General features: G+C 40.8%; 1 protein-coding gene across 1 annotated transcript in view; it reads left to right on the top strand.

The window, feature by feature from the left end:
- Window positions 1-15,961, top strand: part of LOC127583936 (NACHT and WD repeat domain-containing protein 2) — a 90,059-nt gene that overhangs the window by 54,753 nt on the left and 19,345 nt on the right. The window contains exons 2-4 of the mRNA XM_052040373.1: window positions 2,063-2,151; window positions 4,404-4,520; window positions 15,610-15,813. Of these exons, the coding sequence (XP_051896333.1) occupies window positions 2,063-2,151; window positions 4,404-4,520; window positions 15,610-15,813 (410 nt within the window). The remainder of the gene's footprint in view (window positions 1-2,062; window positions 2,152-4,403; window positions 4,521-15,609; window positions 15,814-15,961) is intronic.

Here is a 15,961-nt window from a genome sequence, read left to right as displayed (position 1 = left end):
TTCTAGTGATGCTCAGTTTTTGCGGAATGAATATATAAAAAAGTCTTACATAATTAAGTTTTCCAATCTATATTTTTCTCTTCTTCCTTCGTGATTTTTCATTGTCTCTGTTTTGAAAACTAAGTTTTCAATTAACTTTCAATTTATTAATTTAAAAAAAGTAATATAATTGAAACTGGACAAGCCAGGAAAAAAAATCAGGGAGAATGAATCATTTGTTCACATTGGGTGAGTATGCAGTCTGTGGATTCCTCTAAACTTGTAACCATAATGCTAAATAAATGCTGATTTCTCAGCTTTTTTGGCTATACCACAATGGATTAGTGTTAACTGAAATACTTAGAACACATTCAGTGAAAATTTTATGAATTTAAATATTTATTTAGTTATTTGACCACCAGAAGCACATGTCTGGTTACACAGCTTGCATGATGTTATAATGATTTTAAAAAGTACCTCAAATTCACTGAACTAACTATACTGAGTTATAAAAGTGTATAAATAAAGTCTGGAACAGGTGAATAAATAACAGCCCAGAATTTGCTGTTGTAATGACAATTAAACTGTCAGTACTCACTGTGGTTTGTCTGCAAAACTGCTGCCAACTTCTGATATCAGCCCATTCGTAGTCAAACACAAAATTGAAGCAGGTGCTGCTAAGAGATACCCTACTCCTCTGCCGAGTGTGCTGTTGCAGTCTTCAAAAACGTTGTCTTAACAGAACCAGTCATTACACTGGGGACCTACCTTTCTATTGTCACACCCAGTCAGACCTGAAGCAGGGTCAGAGACCCCATTGATTTCACTAGGGATACACAGTCTGTGAATCAAGAAGCAAGAGGTAAAATAGATATATTTTTAAATAATTTGTCTAAAATTTTAATTGTTTCTAACTGTGTCAAAAATTTGTTAAACCTCTGACAGCAGCCAAGGCTCCACTCTCATCTTTCCCTCCTGTCAAACCCTGTCAGGAACATTCCAGGGATGAGACCTCGACCATGTGCCTCCCCAGGACAAGTCATTGCTCAGACTTGCTGCAGAGGGCCATCGTCATCAGACCTCCATATTCAGATTAGGTGAATGCAGGGACATTTGAGCAGTGGGCTAACTTCAGGTCGATCTGGCCAATTAAAAAGCAGGGCATGTTACTTCCTGGTAGGTGTTTAGTGAGAAATCTTCAACCTGATTGGTTGCTCATCCTACTTGATGATATCTCTGTTGCTGGGGTGTCAGAATCCCAATAGGGTGTGCATGGCAATGAACCACGTCAGGGAAAGGGAAATCATGCCAGAGCATGTGGGTCTCATGGTCAGCTATAAGTATTGTCCCTTCACTGCTGACTGGAATAAAATGCATTTCCTTAGATACTCTTACTTGCTAATAAAAGTATAACTTGTCTTTAGCAGGGAGACAAGATTCTAGTCAAAGAATGATAAAGGGTACAGAATGTTATAGTCTGGACTATTGATGGGTTGTGTTGTAGGTGCAAAAATAGTGAAAACTTCTTAGATCATGTTCTGGCATCAAAACAAGCAACAACTTTTGATTAATGGGAAGATGTTACAGAAACTTTATGGAGATTGTATGCTGTGTTTGTTTTATGCAAAGTAACTTTGGAAGCTGTGACAAATAAAGTCCATGAATAAATTTTTACAGGCTTGGTGTGTAGCACCTGCAAAAGTGAGTATATTTGAAATTTATGACTGCTCTGAGTTCAAAATAAGTTTGCATTGCTGCAAAGGTTGGTGGTATAATTTCAAAAGTAATAAAATCAATGCAGAATTTATAAATTCTACCTGCATTCTTTTACATACTGAAACAAAATTCTCTTATGAATTTTTTTGAGGTGTCTTTTCATATCTTTATATTTGAAAGCACAAGTCACACACTTTTTCAGTAGATGATTTTTACTAATTGTTAAATATGAGTGGTTCTTCCTGTTTTCCACAAAAAGCTGCACATTGTCCTGGTCACAGTTTTTTTTTCCTGTGAGAAGAAACACCTCTTTCGATGGTGATGTTTGGAAATAAGTTGTGGTATTTTGATGTATTTCTCCTCACAGACACAGAAGCAGAAAGGAAGTCGCTGAAGGAGCATGTGTACCCTAAGCTGAGGGAATTCTGCAGGGAAAACTATGGGCTTGAATTCCAGGTAATGGACAGAGCATTCACACTTGGGCAGGATGCATGATGAGAAAATGATCAGAAATTGTTGGAGTGTTAACTGAAGCTGACAGTTGTCCTGTCCATTTGTACTGCAGTTCCCTGTGTTACAACAGCAGCAACACTTCATTGGCTGTGAAGTGTTGTGGCACATCCTGAGATCGTTAATGCCATATTATTTTGATCTTTCTCTTTGTGGCTACCTGCATACAGGTGTCTGGTAAGTGGCTGTGAAGCCCAGATTTTTTTCCTAAAGGGATGAAAGAACACATCCTCATATAGAGCTTGGTTTTTGTTTCACTGCTTATGTACATATTGCAATCATGAATGAGACAGAAGACAGTCAACTCTTCCATCAATTACAAAGTGCTTGGAAGGAAGAGTGCAGCATAAATTTTCAAACCTTATCATTCTGATGACAACTGAACAATACTTTTTATCAAGCAGTTGATAAAGTAAATAGATTCATGTTTGTTTTGAGATGTATGAAACCAGGTATATTATTTTGCCTCCTCAATAATATCTCATTGTGTAAGTGTTTGTCTTCAGGGGCTGGGTAATGACGTGGCAAAGCAGATTGCCCACTGATTCCATTTGACTGAAATCAGTGCATGAAAATTTGTTTAATAGTGCTTATGGTGAAAGTTTTCTTTCAATTACTAAATTTTTGAGGCATTATCTAAATATTCAATTCTGTCCTCCCTCTCCGTCACTTTTTATATTTGTGCTCTGCCCAATTGTAAACTGAGCCTGAGGCAAAATGAAAGTCTCCTTGTTCTGGCACCAAATTAATCCAAGCTGAAAGTAGTTGGTTCCTGGGCTCCTATTAGCTTCAAGTATATCCTTAAGCCCCTGCAGTCGGTAGCATCCTCACAAGAAAGCTTGGAGCTGCTGCCTATATAGGGAGCCTGAACTAAACAGCTTCTTTTCATTTTATCTGTTAATGTGCATCGGCATGGAAAAGGAAATTGGGCATCAGTGTGGAAAACAATCTTCATCGCAGTATGTTCACTTATTAAACTCATACTGTCATTAAATGCGCACTTCTATAATGATGTGTGAAGTAGGGTTTAAATTTCACAGTAGCTTGGGCACATTGAACTGGAGCACCACGTACTGTGTTGCTATTCCATTCAGTTCACTAAACAATTGCACCACAGCTTTTTAATACTGCTGATTCCAAGTGTTATATACAATTCTCTAGATGGCTTCAGGATCTTTAATACTGCATCTTGGAGGATCAGTATTGGCATTAGAAAGGTAGAAGGAAGAACCAATGGGTGTTTGTGAATTGCAGTGTGCAATCACATTTCCTACTGCCATTGGAAGCTCCCTATCCACTTCATTTAACCTTTACAGCATTCACAACCTTCCTTAGCTCCTTGTCAGTTGGCACAACACCCGATATTTAAACCAAATACAAGAACATGAGATATTAATACTTTTTTCTGGTTTACCAGTTTCACCTGGTTTCATCTTTAACCCTACTGAGTCTGAATTTTAGTCAGAGTACTTGCATTTCTGAGCTTTTGCACAAGTGTAACACTTTTTTGTGTTATTCTCCTCCATCGGTAATTCTCACCTAGCAACAATTACCCACTAAGCTAATTGTCTGAAGTATTGAGATTGTATTAATGGATGCGATCATCAGCAATTGAAGCTCTTCTCCACCAGCCTATCAATTATCAGCATTATAACTTTCTGCTTGGTACCTAGCATTTTGAGCTGTGACAAGAAGTGCAAATATTGACAAGAAGCTTTTATATTGCAGAGGGCAATCTGAGGAAGATGGAAATTTTATTGAAAGAATATAACTGCACAGGAGAGTTTGTTTTTTTTTATTCCTCAAAATTTGTTTCCTCTGTTCATCTTGTTAATCTCACATTTTGGCTTCTGCAACACTCTCACCGTGACATTCTCTATGCTCCAAGGGAAATGATTTGTTTGCACACTTGTAACCAAATTATGTCACAGTTTAAGTCAGACGTTACATCACCTGTTCTCTCTGTCAATCTCCATTATTTTGCCCTTTTGCATTTAGAAGTTGGACTTTGATTATTTGCATAATCAGAAGGCCATAGACTTTTGGTTTGTCAAATGGCAATTTTTGTGCCTCTAGTTCCCAAGCTCTATCTTTCCAACAATCTTTTCTTGTTGCAATTGTTTTCTCTATTGTTCTGACACTTATGGCAAATAGTCTATATGTCTTAGATGATTACTATTCATACTTCAAAATTGCAGGTAATAGATGTTTACTGGGGACTGGATCCAGAAGAATGGGATAACCCAGATCTCCATAGAATTCGGATGAGGCTTTTAGAAGATTGCCTGAAAACATCTGCTGGTCCATGTTTTGTTGTGGGTATATAACTATTTACATTTAATGCTAAAAACTCTTAAGTTTTGTTTCATAACTTATAAGTTTTCCAGTGATTGCATTTAATCTTCTCTCCCCAGACTATTATGCAACATTCCTGAGTTTAAAGTATGTGGTAGTTCAGATTAATGAGGAAAAGAAAGAAAATGTTTGGATGAATTCCAAAAGCTCAGTAGGAGATACAGATGTGATGCACCTGATATTATTAACATTCTTTTTTCCCTCTGTTGAACTTGACTTTATTGAAGTTAAATTTTGATCACCAATTTGACAGCAGGAGCACAAACCAAGGTCATAAAAGTTGGTACCAGTAGGACCTCACCTGCAGAAGGTTAATTGGAAATCTGCAAGTGAATTAACAGTAGTTGAAAAATTGTTAGCAGTTCATGTGTGAATTTTTAGTAAGCCAACTGCTGCATGTCTTGCCCATATTTGGTTTAATAATTGGGCTTGAGACACCAATTCACTTCATTTAACAAATGTTATTACACTTGCACTCTATTAGCCAGAACCCCCTAGAGTTTGTCTTTGCTCATAATTTCTTCTTAAGTTAATATTCAAATGGGCAGGAAGACCTTACATGGAATAGACAGTCTGATAGGCCAACAGTAAAGATGGACACTGACTGGGAGATGACCAGAATGATACAGGGTGGGCATTGAGAATCTGGGCCTTGGGGATACAGAAACACAGACATGCAAACTAATCTTCCTGCTTCACTTGGAGATCAGTCACCCATTCCAGGAGATTCCAGACAACTGACAAGGTCTGACAATGCTAAATTACTAAAAGGACAAATACGTATGAAGGCTCTTTATATTCATTAATTCCTTTAAATATCTCTGCCAAAATTAATTTCTTCATCACATTAGAATGAAATTGCAAAAGCCGCAATACTCGCAGACTTAGCGGACTACAAGAAAAGCATAAAGATATTTCACCTCTATTTTCCAGGCAGATCTGGATCAGGTCCTTACAATTCTTGCAGTTCTCTCCCTTTCAACAAAATCACAATTCTTTGCATATGGCACAGCTCCTTCACCACCACTATAACTTCCTCCAATAGGGAACAGGAAATACCTTACCAATTGACAGATTGCAAATGCAGCCAATACATGGATAAGTCTGGCAATCTAAGAAAGTTGTGAATCCTAACTGAATGCAAGGTCCTGCTTGTAAGGCAGGGTCTGTAACCTTGCTCCAATCAAGTACTGTGATGACAAACACATGAATATAATCTTTATTCATGGCGGTACTTAGTTAGAGTGTAGACTAGAGCACATGATATCTATATGAAAATCAAAAACTGCAGCTGCTTGAAACTTGAAATAAAAGCAGGAAATGCAGGGACACTCAGCAGGTCAGGCAACATCCATGGAAAGAGAAACAGGGCTAATGTTTCAGGTTGAAGAAACCAGGGTTGCCATGGGGTGAACTTGGATAGAGAGAAAACAAGTTGGTTTTAAGCTGCAGAGAAGGATGGGCAGGACAAAGGGAATAGTTCTGATAAAGTGAGATTAGGGTTGCTGTGTATGGGGCCATATAGTCAATGGGTTACTGGGGGCAGGTAGAGAGAGAATCTGAACAAACATAAAAACTGTAAAATGAGGACACAAAGTAAAGAACATAAAAGCTGGAAGTTGCAGAGCTGTAGGACATGCCCAGAGGATCTGGCAGTGCTAATTAGGAGGAAAAAAAGCTAAGCCAATATCACAGATGTACTGGCCAATTCTTGTACAGACAGAGCAGGTGAGTTACCTGAAACCATAAAATGCAATATTGGATGCGGAAGCTACCACATGCCCAGACAGCAGGTGCTATTCCTCAATCCTAAATCGCCCTCATTAACCCATCAATTGGATGGCCTTGCTTAAAGTTCATACCCACGGCAACCCTGGTTTCATCTATCAGAGATATTCCCTCTGTTTTATCCATCCCTATTCCGTCCTCTCTGCAACTTAAAACCAACTTGTTCTCTTTCTTTCTTTCCCAGTTCTGACAGAGTCTTCAAACTGAAACCTGTTTCTTTTACGTTTGTTAGGTTACAAGATTACCTTTCCCTTGAATTCATGATCTCCAGAATCCAAAGATGAATTGTGATATAATCTACCTACCATATCAAAAGCATTATGGTTGAGAGGTTCTTTCCCACTTAAGTAGGTGCACTGAACTTGCACTGTACAGTCCACCTGCACCAGTTCATATTGGTGCAGCTGGGATGTACTGTCCATTTGTGATCCTAGTTCAGATGTGTATGTGCATGCTACATTTCATTTAAGTTGTTACTGTGCATTTAGCTGTCATTAGTCCTGCAGTACCTCGCAGCTGCCACTGATTCATGCACCAATTGGTATCAGGTTTCCAGTCCTTAAAGAGCACCTACCCACTAAACCACTTCAATGTAGTGTCTGAGAGACAATGCAATGAAGTAGTTCAGGAGGAGGCAGTGGAGAGGAGAGACTGTGCCTGTTGTTTCTTGGACACAGGCCCTGCAGTTCTTGTGGCAAAGGCAGAGAAGAGGAGATACATGACGTGAACCAGGGTGCCCTGAGCTATGTCAGAGCAGACATGGAATGTACATTGGAGGAAGTGGCCAATCTGATGGAGTGACATTTCCCAGATCTGAGTTTAATGTTGAAAGTAACTCCATGGTCTCCCTTTCTTCATCAATGTGAGTGTTCTGACTTTCCTAACAGTAGCTGATAAACTATAACACCGAGCAGCAACACTTATGCAACTCACAGCTCACAATGCAAAAACATGTACCAGCAGCAAGCCCACCAAGCCAAGTCATTTACTGTCATTACCTGCTCCTCATAACCTCAACACTTATGACAGCTCACATTGCACACTCGGGCACAACAACTGAACTACAGCAATCATTGCAAACACCTTGCTACGTTTTCCCCTTGTATTGCAGGAAACAGACTGCTGCAACAGCCAGCTCTGTCACAAAAATGGAGGGGATAAGGGCCTGATCCCTGCTGAAGCTAAGGATGTCACAGCTGGAGAGGAATTCAAGTTCTTAAGCAACCCTCTTAAATGCTTCCTGCCCTCATAACTCACTTACCACGGCATAATGAATGTTCAGTTTTTATATGCATGCATGTGTGCTGAGCTACACACTCATCATTACCAAGCCCCTCGAGGTTTTCTCATTGCAGAGTCACAGGTAATACAAGATGCTCAGCCCCCACCCCATACAGGAGCCCCAGTCTGCAGAGGAGGAAGATATCACATCCCAGGGCACTACCTGCAGTACTGTGGTTTAGTGAGCAGGTTTCTTTAAGGACTACAGCCCTGATATCAACAGCAGTTATGAGGTATTGCCTGACTATCCCAAGTACCAGTTCAGATGTTGGCATGGCAAGGACTAGGCAAAGGTTCACTTTTCACATGGGGAAACACTGGCACCAATAGGCTGCAGATAGGTCAGAGGGCTAGAGATGCTAACATGTCGGATCTCTGGACAGCAAGTTCACACACCAGTTTTGCTCCAAACAGCTCGGATGACAACCATGTTAGCGGAAGGTCTGGGAAGACTGCATGTAGAAATGCTTGATCTGTTGTCCAGCCTACCTTTGAGCTTGCGAGAGAGGATAACAAGTATTAGAGGAATTCATTTCTAACCTATTGCCGGACTTTATGGAATCAGGGTCATGTCCTTTTTCATTGGGAAGTCGTTAGCACCTCAATGACATTTACACTCTCACTGCTGAGTGGCTCAGAGTTTTACGGCACAGAAACAGGCCCTTCAGCCCAATTAGTTCCATGCCAACCAAGATGTCCCATCCGTGCTAGTCCGATTTGCCAGCATCTGGCTCATAACCTTCTAAACCTTTCCGATCCATGGACCTGCCCAACTGTCTAGTAAAAGTTGTTATTTTACCTGAACTGATGGAGAAGATTTCTGCTTCCACTGAGGCATAGGTGGAGAGCGGTCAATGTGTGTGTGAGCCACAACAGAATTTCAGTCTGCACCAACAGACATCTGCTTGTGGTCACCCTGAAGCAGACCACCTTTGTCAGGGTGAGGGAGCTGCCAGCCTGAAGTACTTACCTGCCGTCAAGGCACAGACAGTGCCATCTTTGAGTCAATTACAGATCCAGGGGCAAGGATAGAAGTGACGTGATCTTCATTATATCAAATGAAAATGCCATTAGATACCCAAATCCCAAAGAATGCCCATGGCATCATGCAGCTCTCTCAGGATGCCAGCATCTTTCCACAAACTGCTGATTCTTTGCAGTATCCTCACAGATGTACACAGACACTTAACTCAGACTGATGCTATTCAACCACTGGGATTTGGAGCTGCTTGTTGGCACCTGTCAGGGCCATCTGCAATCCAACCACTGATAATGGAACAGCCTGGCTATAGCCAGAGCAGGGGCACTACAGAGACCAGCAAGTTACATTGGAAAGGTGCTTCAAAGGAAGGACAAGCATAAACCTCATCTAAATGTAGTTTCTTTGCACTATAATAATCTGAAAATTTATGCTCAGTAAACTTTTTTTGCTTAATCAGGAATAATCAATGGCCTCTGTAATGCTGTTGTCTCAGCAAACTGGGACATGCAATCTGTAATGATCCAGAGACCATAAAGTTTGGGGTAACAGTGACACTGATCACTTTGTGGAGGGCAGTCCAAGTATCAGTGCTTGGTGTAGCTCTGTCTGCACAGAGTCAAATTTACCTTCTGGATACAGAGCTAGAGACAGAAGAGCTGCTTCCTGTTTACTCTTAGGGGATAAGGTCTTTGAACAAGAGCCCATTCCCTGCCCCCTCCATCCCACCTCTGGGCTAACAAGGATTGTCTGCCTTTCTTCCAACACTTGTTCTGTAACTCCAGCTCATGCAGCATAGAGGTAGAACCATCACCGAAGCATCTATGACAAAGAGCTGCTAAATGGATAACTGGCAATGCACCAGAGACATGTCCAGAGACAACATGTAGTAACCTCCCAAGTCATCAAGCAGCCTTCCAATTTCAATGCAGCTCACTGCATAAGTAATTTGAAAGTCTCCTTTGGTGAATAAGAAAATGAAAAGTGAAGAATAGCCCCTTAAATGGTGTATCTGTAGTGAATAGTGTGCAGTGAAAAATATGACTCAACTTCAGTTACTAGCACTCAAGACGAGAATTGCACAGAAAATGATGAAATTCCACACATTACAGTGTACCATACATGGAACTACTGGACTGAATTTCGTACAGTATAGTGACGCAGGTCTTAAAAGAGTAGTGTCACATTGATCAATTTCTAAACTGGTACTCTAAAGACATGTACTTGTGCATATGACAATAAACTCAACTTTGACTTGCGTTACAGTTGAGTTCCTGGTACATTTCAGCAAACAGTTTGGCTTTTTCAAGCTGAGGAACAATTTAAATTCAATCAATGCAGTACTGTATTTGCATTTATATGATAAACTTCATCAAACAACTTCTTACTGTGCAGTAATTGCTTATTGTTTCGAGTAACACAGATAGTACTGACGGATGTTTGCACAGGATTTGATATTAAAATCACTCTGTATGAGTCTTTTTATACAACTGTAGCACTGCTCCAGAATCTTAGCAGGAATCATACCAAATGGTGCACCAAGGAGAGAGGGAGCTAATTGACATGATCAACAGTGTATAATAATAAGATACAAAACATCATTTTGTTTGTGAAATGATTATTTTGAGCCAAATATTATAATCCTGCTTTTATGCAGAAATATCAAATATCATAAAAAGTAAAAGTAATCCCATAACTCCAAACTCTTTAATATCCACAAATCTCTGCTTTCAACATGGAGTGGAGAATTCCAAAGGTTCACTACCCATCGGGTGAAGAAATTTCTTCTCAGCTCAGTCTAGGAAACCTTATAAACATAGCCAAGTACTGGACCACCTTCAATCCACGCCAATACCTCTGTAGGATATTTTACCTTCACTGTGTCAATGCAGGAACAAACAAAGTATTAAATGGTTAAAGGCTGATCATGAAACAATCCCAAGTTACCTAGGCTGGACCCTGGACTGTATATTAACATATGAATGTTATCCAAAGAAGACAGCAGTGAATGTCAAGGCATGCAATAAACTTATCATCAAGCAAGCAGTAGCTATGAAGTGCAAGTTTCTCAACCCAAAAGACCCAAGCCCTTACCTCCTCATATCAACAACAGAGTATGGAGCCAGTCAGTGCATACCAAACCTGTGGACATGAACTGTGTGACTGACTCCTTCTCCTTGGCTCCAGTTTTGAGGCATTTCAGTGACCCCCCCCCCCCCCACTCCCACCATGCCTTGCATTTAGAAGGGCATTACAACAGACAGGCTGCTTGAGAATGTATATGCCAACCCAAATTTACTTTTTTTCAATTACCTTTTCAATCTATCAGCATTCATCACGACATCCACTGTGGTCAAGACAGTCACACTGGTCGTACTACAATAAATGAGTGGCATTCCACACCCGCTGTGCTCTCAGCTTTACGAGGTTTCAACCTCTTACATCATCAGAGGCCGTTATCACCAGGAGTGGGCATAGCGTCTCTGCAGCCAACCAAGACCAGTGCAGTCTTCAAGATAACCCCAGTTGCTGTGTAGTCCAAACATTGGTGCACATCACCAAGGATAGCCCGCTGATTAACTTCAACACTGGGAGCTGACAGTCCCTCTTGACCAGCAAGGATGCTATTGCTTCAATTGACAAATTTGCAATTGATAAAAGAATACATTCTCCACAGCCTAATCCAAGATGCCACCAATTCTGTACAGCTCTAAACAGAATAGTATCTCAGAAGTTTGTGCATGGCAATGTTTATCTGGAAGCTGACTGTCATTAACATTACTCACCTGCTACTTAAAACTAGTCCTTCTCCCTCTTAGGCGGTCCCTTGGGATTCAAGGTGACATGTTTCCACTCCAGTTCTGTGAGTCCTCAGGAGACTGGAGAATCCTTTGCAGGTACCACAGACTCTGTTACAGATGGGGCATGTAATGCTTGACAGATTGAGTTATTTGGGATATTGTGAAATTCTTCCACTGTTTATACTTGGCCTCCACATGGTGCCATTATAAAGACCCAAAGTTCTCAATGCCTTCTTGGGGCACACAACCAATCAAGACATCTGCTAACTACAATGCAGCAATTATTCTGCACTATCAGTGGGAGATGGGAAGTGTAAAACTCAGTGTTAGCTAATATGTGTACTCATTTCTCAAAAGGTCCGTCAGTCTAGGAAAGGGTAAATAATCTGAGGCACCCTTCAAATTGACCTCTTCTCGCTTCCCTCTTTCCTGTCAAAGAAACAGTCTTGCCATAAGTATTTCCTATCTGTTAATTAAGCCTTGCACCAGTGGACTCCTCATTAACTGATCAGCTGAATTAGTTCATTAGCACATAATGGATAATGTTTGCCCCAAGCTCCTAGAGCATGAAGTTCTGCACCAGCTGAAGGAGATGTCAGCCACCAAATTAAACAAAAGTACTCTGAAACCAATTGGGAAAATTTATTAATTGTTATGATGGTTTTGATCCTGCATTTGATGCTGAGATTCTGATTGTTACTTCAAGCCAAGTTTCAGCTTGTATCCAAGATTTCATTTAATGCTTGACTAGAGGAAAACAGTGTCACAGTCTGAATTTCTCCCAAGCCAATGTAGCACATTGGACAAGCACCACAAAATGTTTAAATTTACCATGTTTTGATTTGTCAGACTTTGTGTTTTATATATTAAACTATTTAATCTTTACTGGAATTTCATCAAACAGAATGTCCTAACAAAGGTCATGGATAATCATATTGGATTTAACCTGACAGAGCAATCGACCTTTCCTGATCCATTCTATGTGCTTCTGGTTTGATGGATGATTGCCCCCACTCCTGGAGACTCACATTAGACTGAACATTAATACATGCATTTCATAAAATCTCTTACCATGCAATTAAATCTATATTCCTTGTGGTCCAGCAGAAGAATGGTATTGATTAAATTCAGTGTACCAATTTAAAGGTCTGCTTAGACTGTCACCTAGTGGAATGTTTGTAGGCTGCTTTTTTTTATCAGAGGCCAGGTCAGTCACTGAGGGTGGCTTTACATAAACATTTATTGATGTGCAGAAATAAAATTCCCAGAATATTTCATAATCTTGCATATTCAGCCTGAATCATGCCCTTTGATGAGCAGAGAAGCAAACCCACAAACCCAACGTACTGTTAGTGGAATGAATTATTGAATAACCATTTATTAATTTTTTTTAAGAGTATTGGCTCAAGATACCTTGCCCAAAATGAAAAAAAAGATGCTATCCTTGAACAGTCTGTAAAGTATCCACAAGGCAGATAACTACTATTCTCATATCGTCACAAGTTGAGTTGCATTAATTATTAGATAAATTCAGGGTGGTATTTAGGACAACAAAATAATTGTACAGCAGTGTATTGGGCTAACTAATGAGCACAGATTTCTGGGTGTTCTGCTCGGCTCCTAGTTGGAAGCACTGCTAATCTAGGTCCAGTCATTGGGGTCAGCCTCAGGACCACTACCACAACGTAGCTGGGTGGAAGAGACTTTGTGTTCTTCCCCAGTGAGAGGGAAGCAAGATGAGTCTTGGGATGTTTTCCTGAGTTACAGGTGCTATATAAGTTCAAGGTGTTGGTTCTTTTGCCTGTCTGAAACAGCATTGTGTGGCCAACTTACTTTTAAAGATTTAAGCTTTGAAGCGATCACTTGAAATCATAACCCTAGCTACGTACCAGAATCTTATCAGTGTTTCTTGTATATAGCATTGCTTGGCTGAAGTCATCTGAAATATGTTTTAGGATTAAATTATGTTTTTACACCCCCGTCCAGTACAATTGGCAGACAGGCTGCACACACATTCCACCTGCCAGAACTTGTCGGCAGTGACATCTGGTGGCAGGGCTGGCAGAGTGCTGTCGCAGCAGAATTCCTCCCCCACCCACCACCTGCAACACTTCCCAACCCACAAGAGAAGATTCAGGATTATGGTGTTTGAGTGAATCCTTTCCGACAATAGATCTAGACTAGAATACAGATGTCAAAATTCATCCTCTGGTGTATACACTGGTGTATGCAGTAATTAAGTCAAGTCATGTCTATTGTCATATGCACAAGTATGGTGAGGTACAGGTCTAATGAAAAGCTTGCTTGCAGCAGCATCATAGGCACGTAGATTCAGACAACAACACACAAAACGCAACATAGCGTGGTGTAGTACACTTCTTAAAATTTGGAGTACTACGCACATTTAGCGCATATGACAGGGAGAATTTCTACTCCATAAAGATAAGGTAAGATATCTTTATTAGTCACATGTACATCGAAACATGCAGTGAAATGCATCTTTTGCGTAGAATGTTCTGGGGGCAACCCGCAAGCGTCGCCACACATCTGGTGCCAACATAGCATGCCCACAACTTCCTAACCCGTACGTCTTTGAAATGTGGGAGGAAACCAGAGCACCCGGGAAAACCCAAGCAGACACGGGGAGAAAGTACAGACTCCTTACAGACGGCAGCCGGAATTGAACCTGGGTCGCTGGCGCTGTAAAGCATTATGCTAACCGCTACACTGGGAATCAGATTCCCTTTCCTCGCTCCCTCTTCCACTTGTGGGATAACGTGGTGGTTGGGAGGAGTGTTGAGTCAGATTCATTTCCTTAACAAATTTTCCTGGCAGTCACTTGTGTTGCTGTCAATTCCAATTTTAATTATTTGACTCCAATGTCCCCAGTGGACAATAAGTTTCAATTAAGCAGCTGAAGCAAAGGTAAATAGCTTCCTCTGCCATTTAAATCATTTTGCTGTAAAATGGAAGCAGCTTAAATAAGGTTCTCCTATTTTGGTTACTCTGTTATAGGAAAGATGTCATTAAGCTGGAAAGAGTGCGAAGAAGATTTATGAGAATGTTGCCAGGACTCGAGGGCCTTAGTTACAGGGAGAGGTTGGGCAGGATGTGACTTTACTCATTGGAGTGTAGGAGATTGAGACGTGACCTTATAGAGGTGTATAAAATTATGAGGAGCATAGATAGGGTGAATGCACACAGTCTTTTTCCCAGGGAAAGGGAATCAAAAACAGAGGGCATAGGTTTAAGGCAAGAGGTGAAAGATTTTAAAGGGACCTGAGGGGCAACTTCTTTATGCAGAGGGTGGTGCGTATATGGAACGGGCTGCCAGAGGAAGTGGTTGAGGCAGGTACAATAACATTTAGGAGATATTTGGAAAGGTACATGGATAGGAAAGGTTTAGAGGGATATGAGCCAAACGCGGGCAAATGCTTAGATGAGCATCTTGGTCGGCATGGATGAGTTGGGCCAAAGGGCCTGTTTGCGTGCTGTATTACACTATGACACTAACAGTTTGTTTTGTTAGTGCTGTGCTGTCTAAACCTACCAGTAGTGCAGATAAGGAGGGCTGTCATGAAAGGCCCAATCGGAATAGCACTGATTTAGTAACAATGGTAGTAGATTCAATGCAAAAACTGGGCAGGCATGCTTACAGGTCAGAACGATTTTGGTTGACCTCAAGGAATCTCTCAAGATAAGCCACCAGAACAACTTACTATCCCAAGTTCCTATCGCAAGTACGCATGCTACTAAATGTTCTGTCATAATCTAAATCTAGTTCAGTGCTGACTCATTCTGAGCAATCATACAAAAGTATCCTGTGCAATCAATGAAGAAAAACTCACTAAGTGCTGATCTTACGTGGAATCATTACATTTTACCGCATCTAGGAGAATAGCTTCTTTTGGAGCTGGTGGAATCTTTCTCATTGGTCACCCACCCCTGGTCCCCACGTATAAGCCTCCAGTAAACCTTAGCCATCATTTGAAGGACCTTTAGAATTACTGACAGTAGGTATTTCACCCCTGACCTCACTACCTTCCAGATAGATGATTGCAGCAACCAGCTGACTGTACAAGATAATGAATCCACCCATCTTGTAATGAGTATAAAGTGAGATCAGATCTTGGCACTTGTTCAGCTGGGGTAGTCTGGCTGCAACTTCAATAATGCGCTGTCCTCTTTGTGGTCTCATAGGGACTGTTTGGAGAAAAGTATGGCAGCACTCGCATACCCGGAGAGGTTGAGACTTCTGAATTTGAGATGATTCTGGACGCTGCTGTGGAGGCGCAGCTGGATACGAGAATTTTGGAGGAGTGGTATTGCCGAGATGAGAACTCTGTCCCACCAACATACTACCTCAAACCAAAGTCTGAAATGCTGAAAAATTACCAGAATGTGGTAAAGTTCTCAAACATTCCAAGTGCTTTCATTGTGCTTTTTTTTCCTTAGGCTGTGAATAATTTTGGATGTCTTCTAAAATTCTTCATGTGGTTTCCTTAGGTTCCTATAATGTATGAGTTCAATGCAATTTATTATGTAGGAGGTA

The sequence above is a fragment of the Pristis pectinata genome, chromosome 2, assembly GCF_009764475.1.
Source record: "Pristis pectinata isolate sPriPec2 chromosome 2, sPriPec2.1.pri, whole genome shotgun sequence".
In the NCBI taxonomy this organism is placed as follows: domain Eukaryota; kingdom Metazoa; phylum Chordata; class Chondrichthyes; order Rhinopristiformes; family Pristidae; genus Pristis; species Pristis pectinata.
This window is presented reverse-complemented; position numbering and strand designations above follow the sequence as displayed.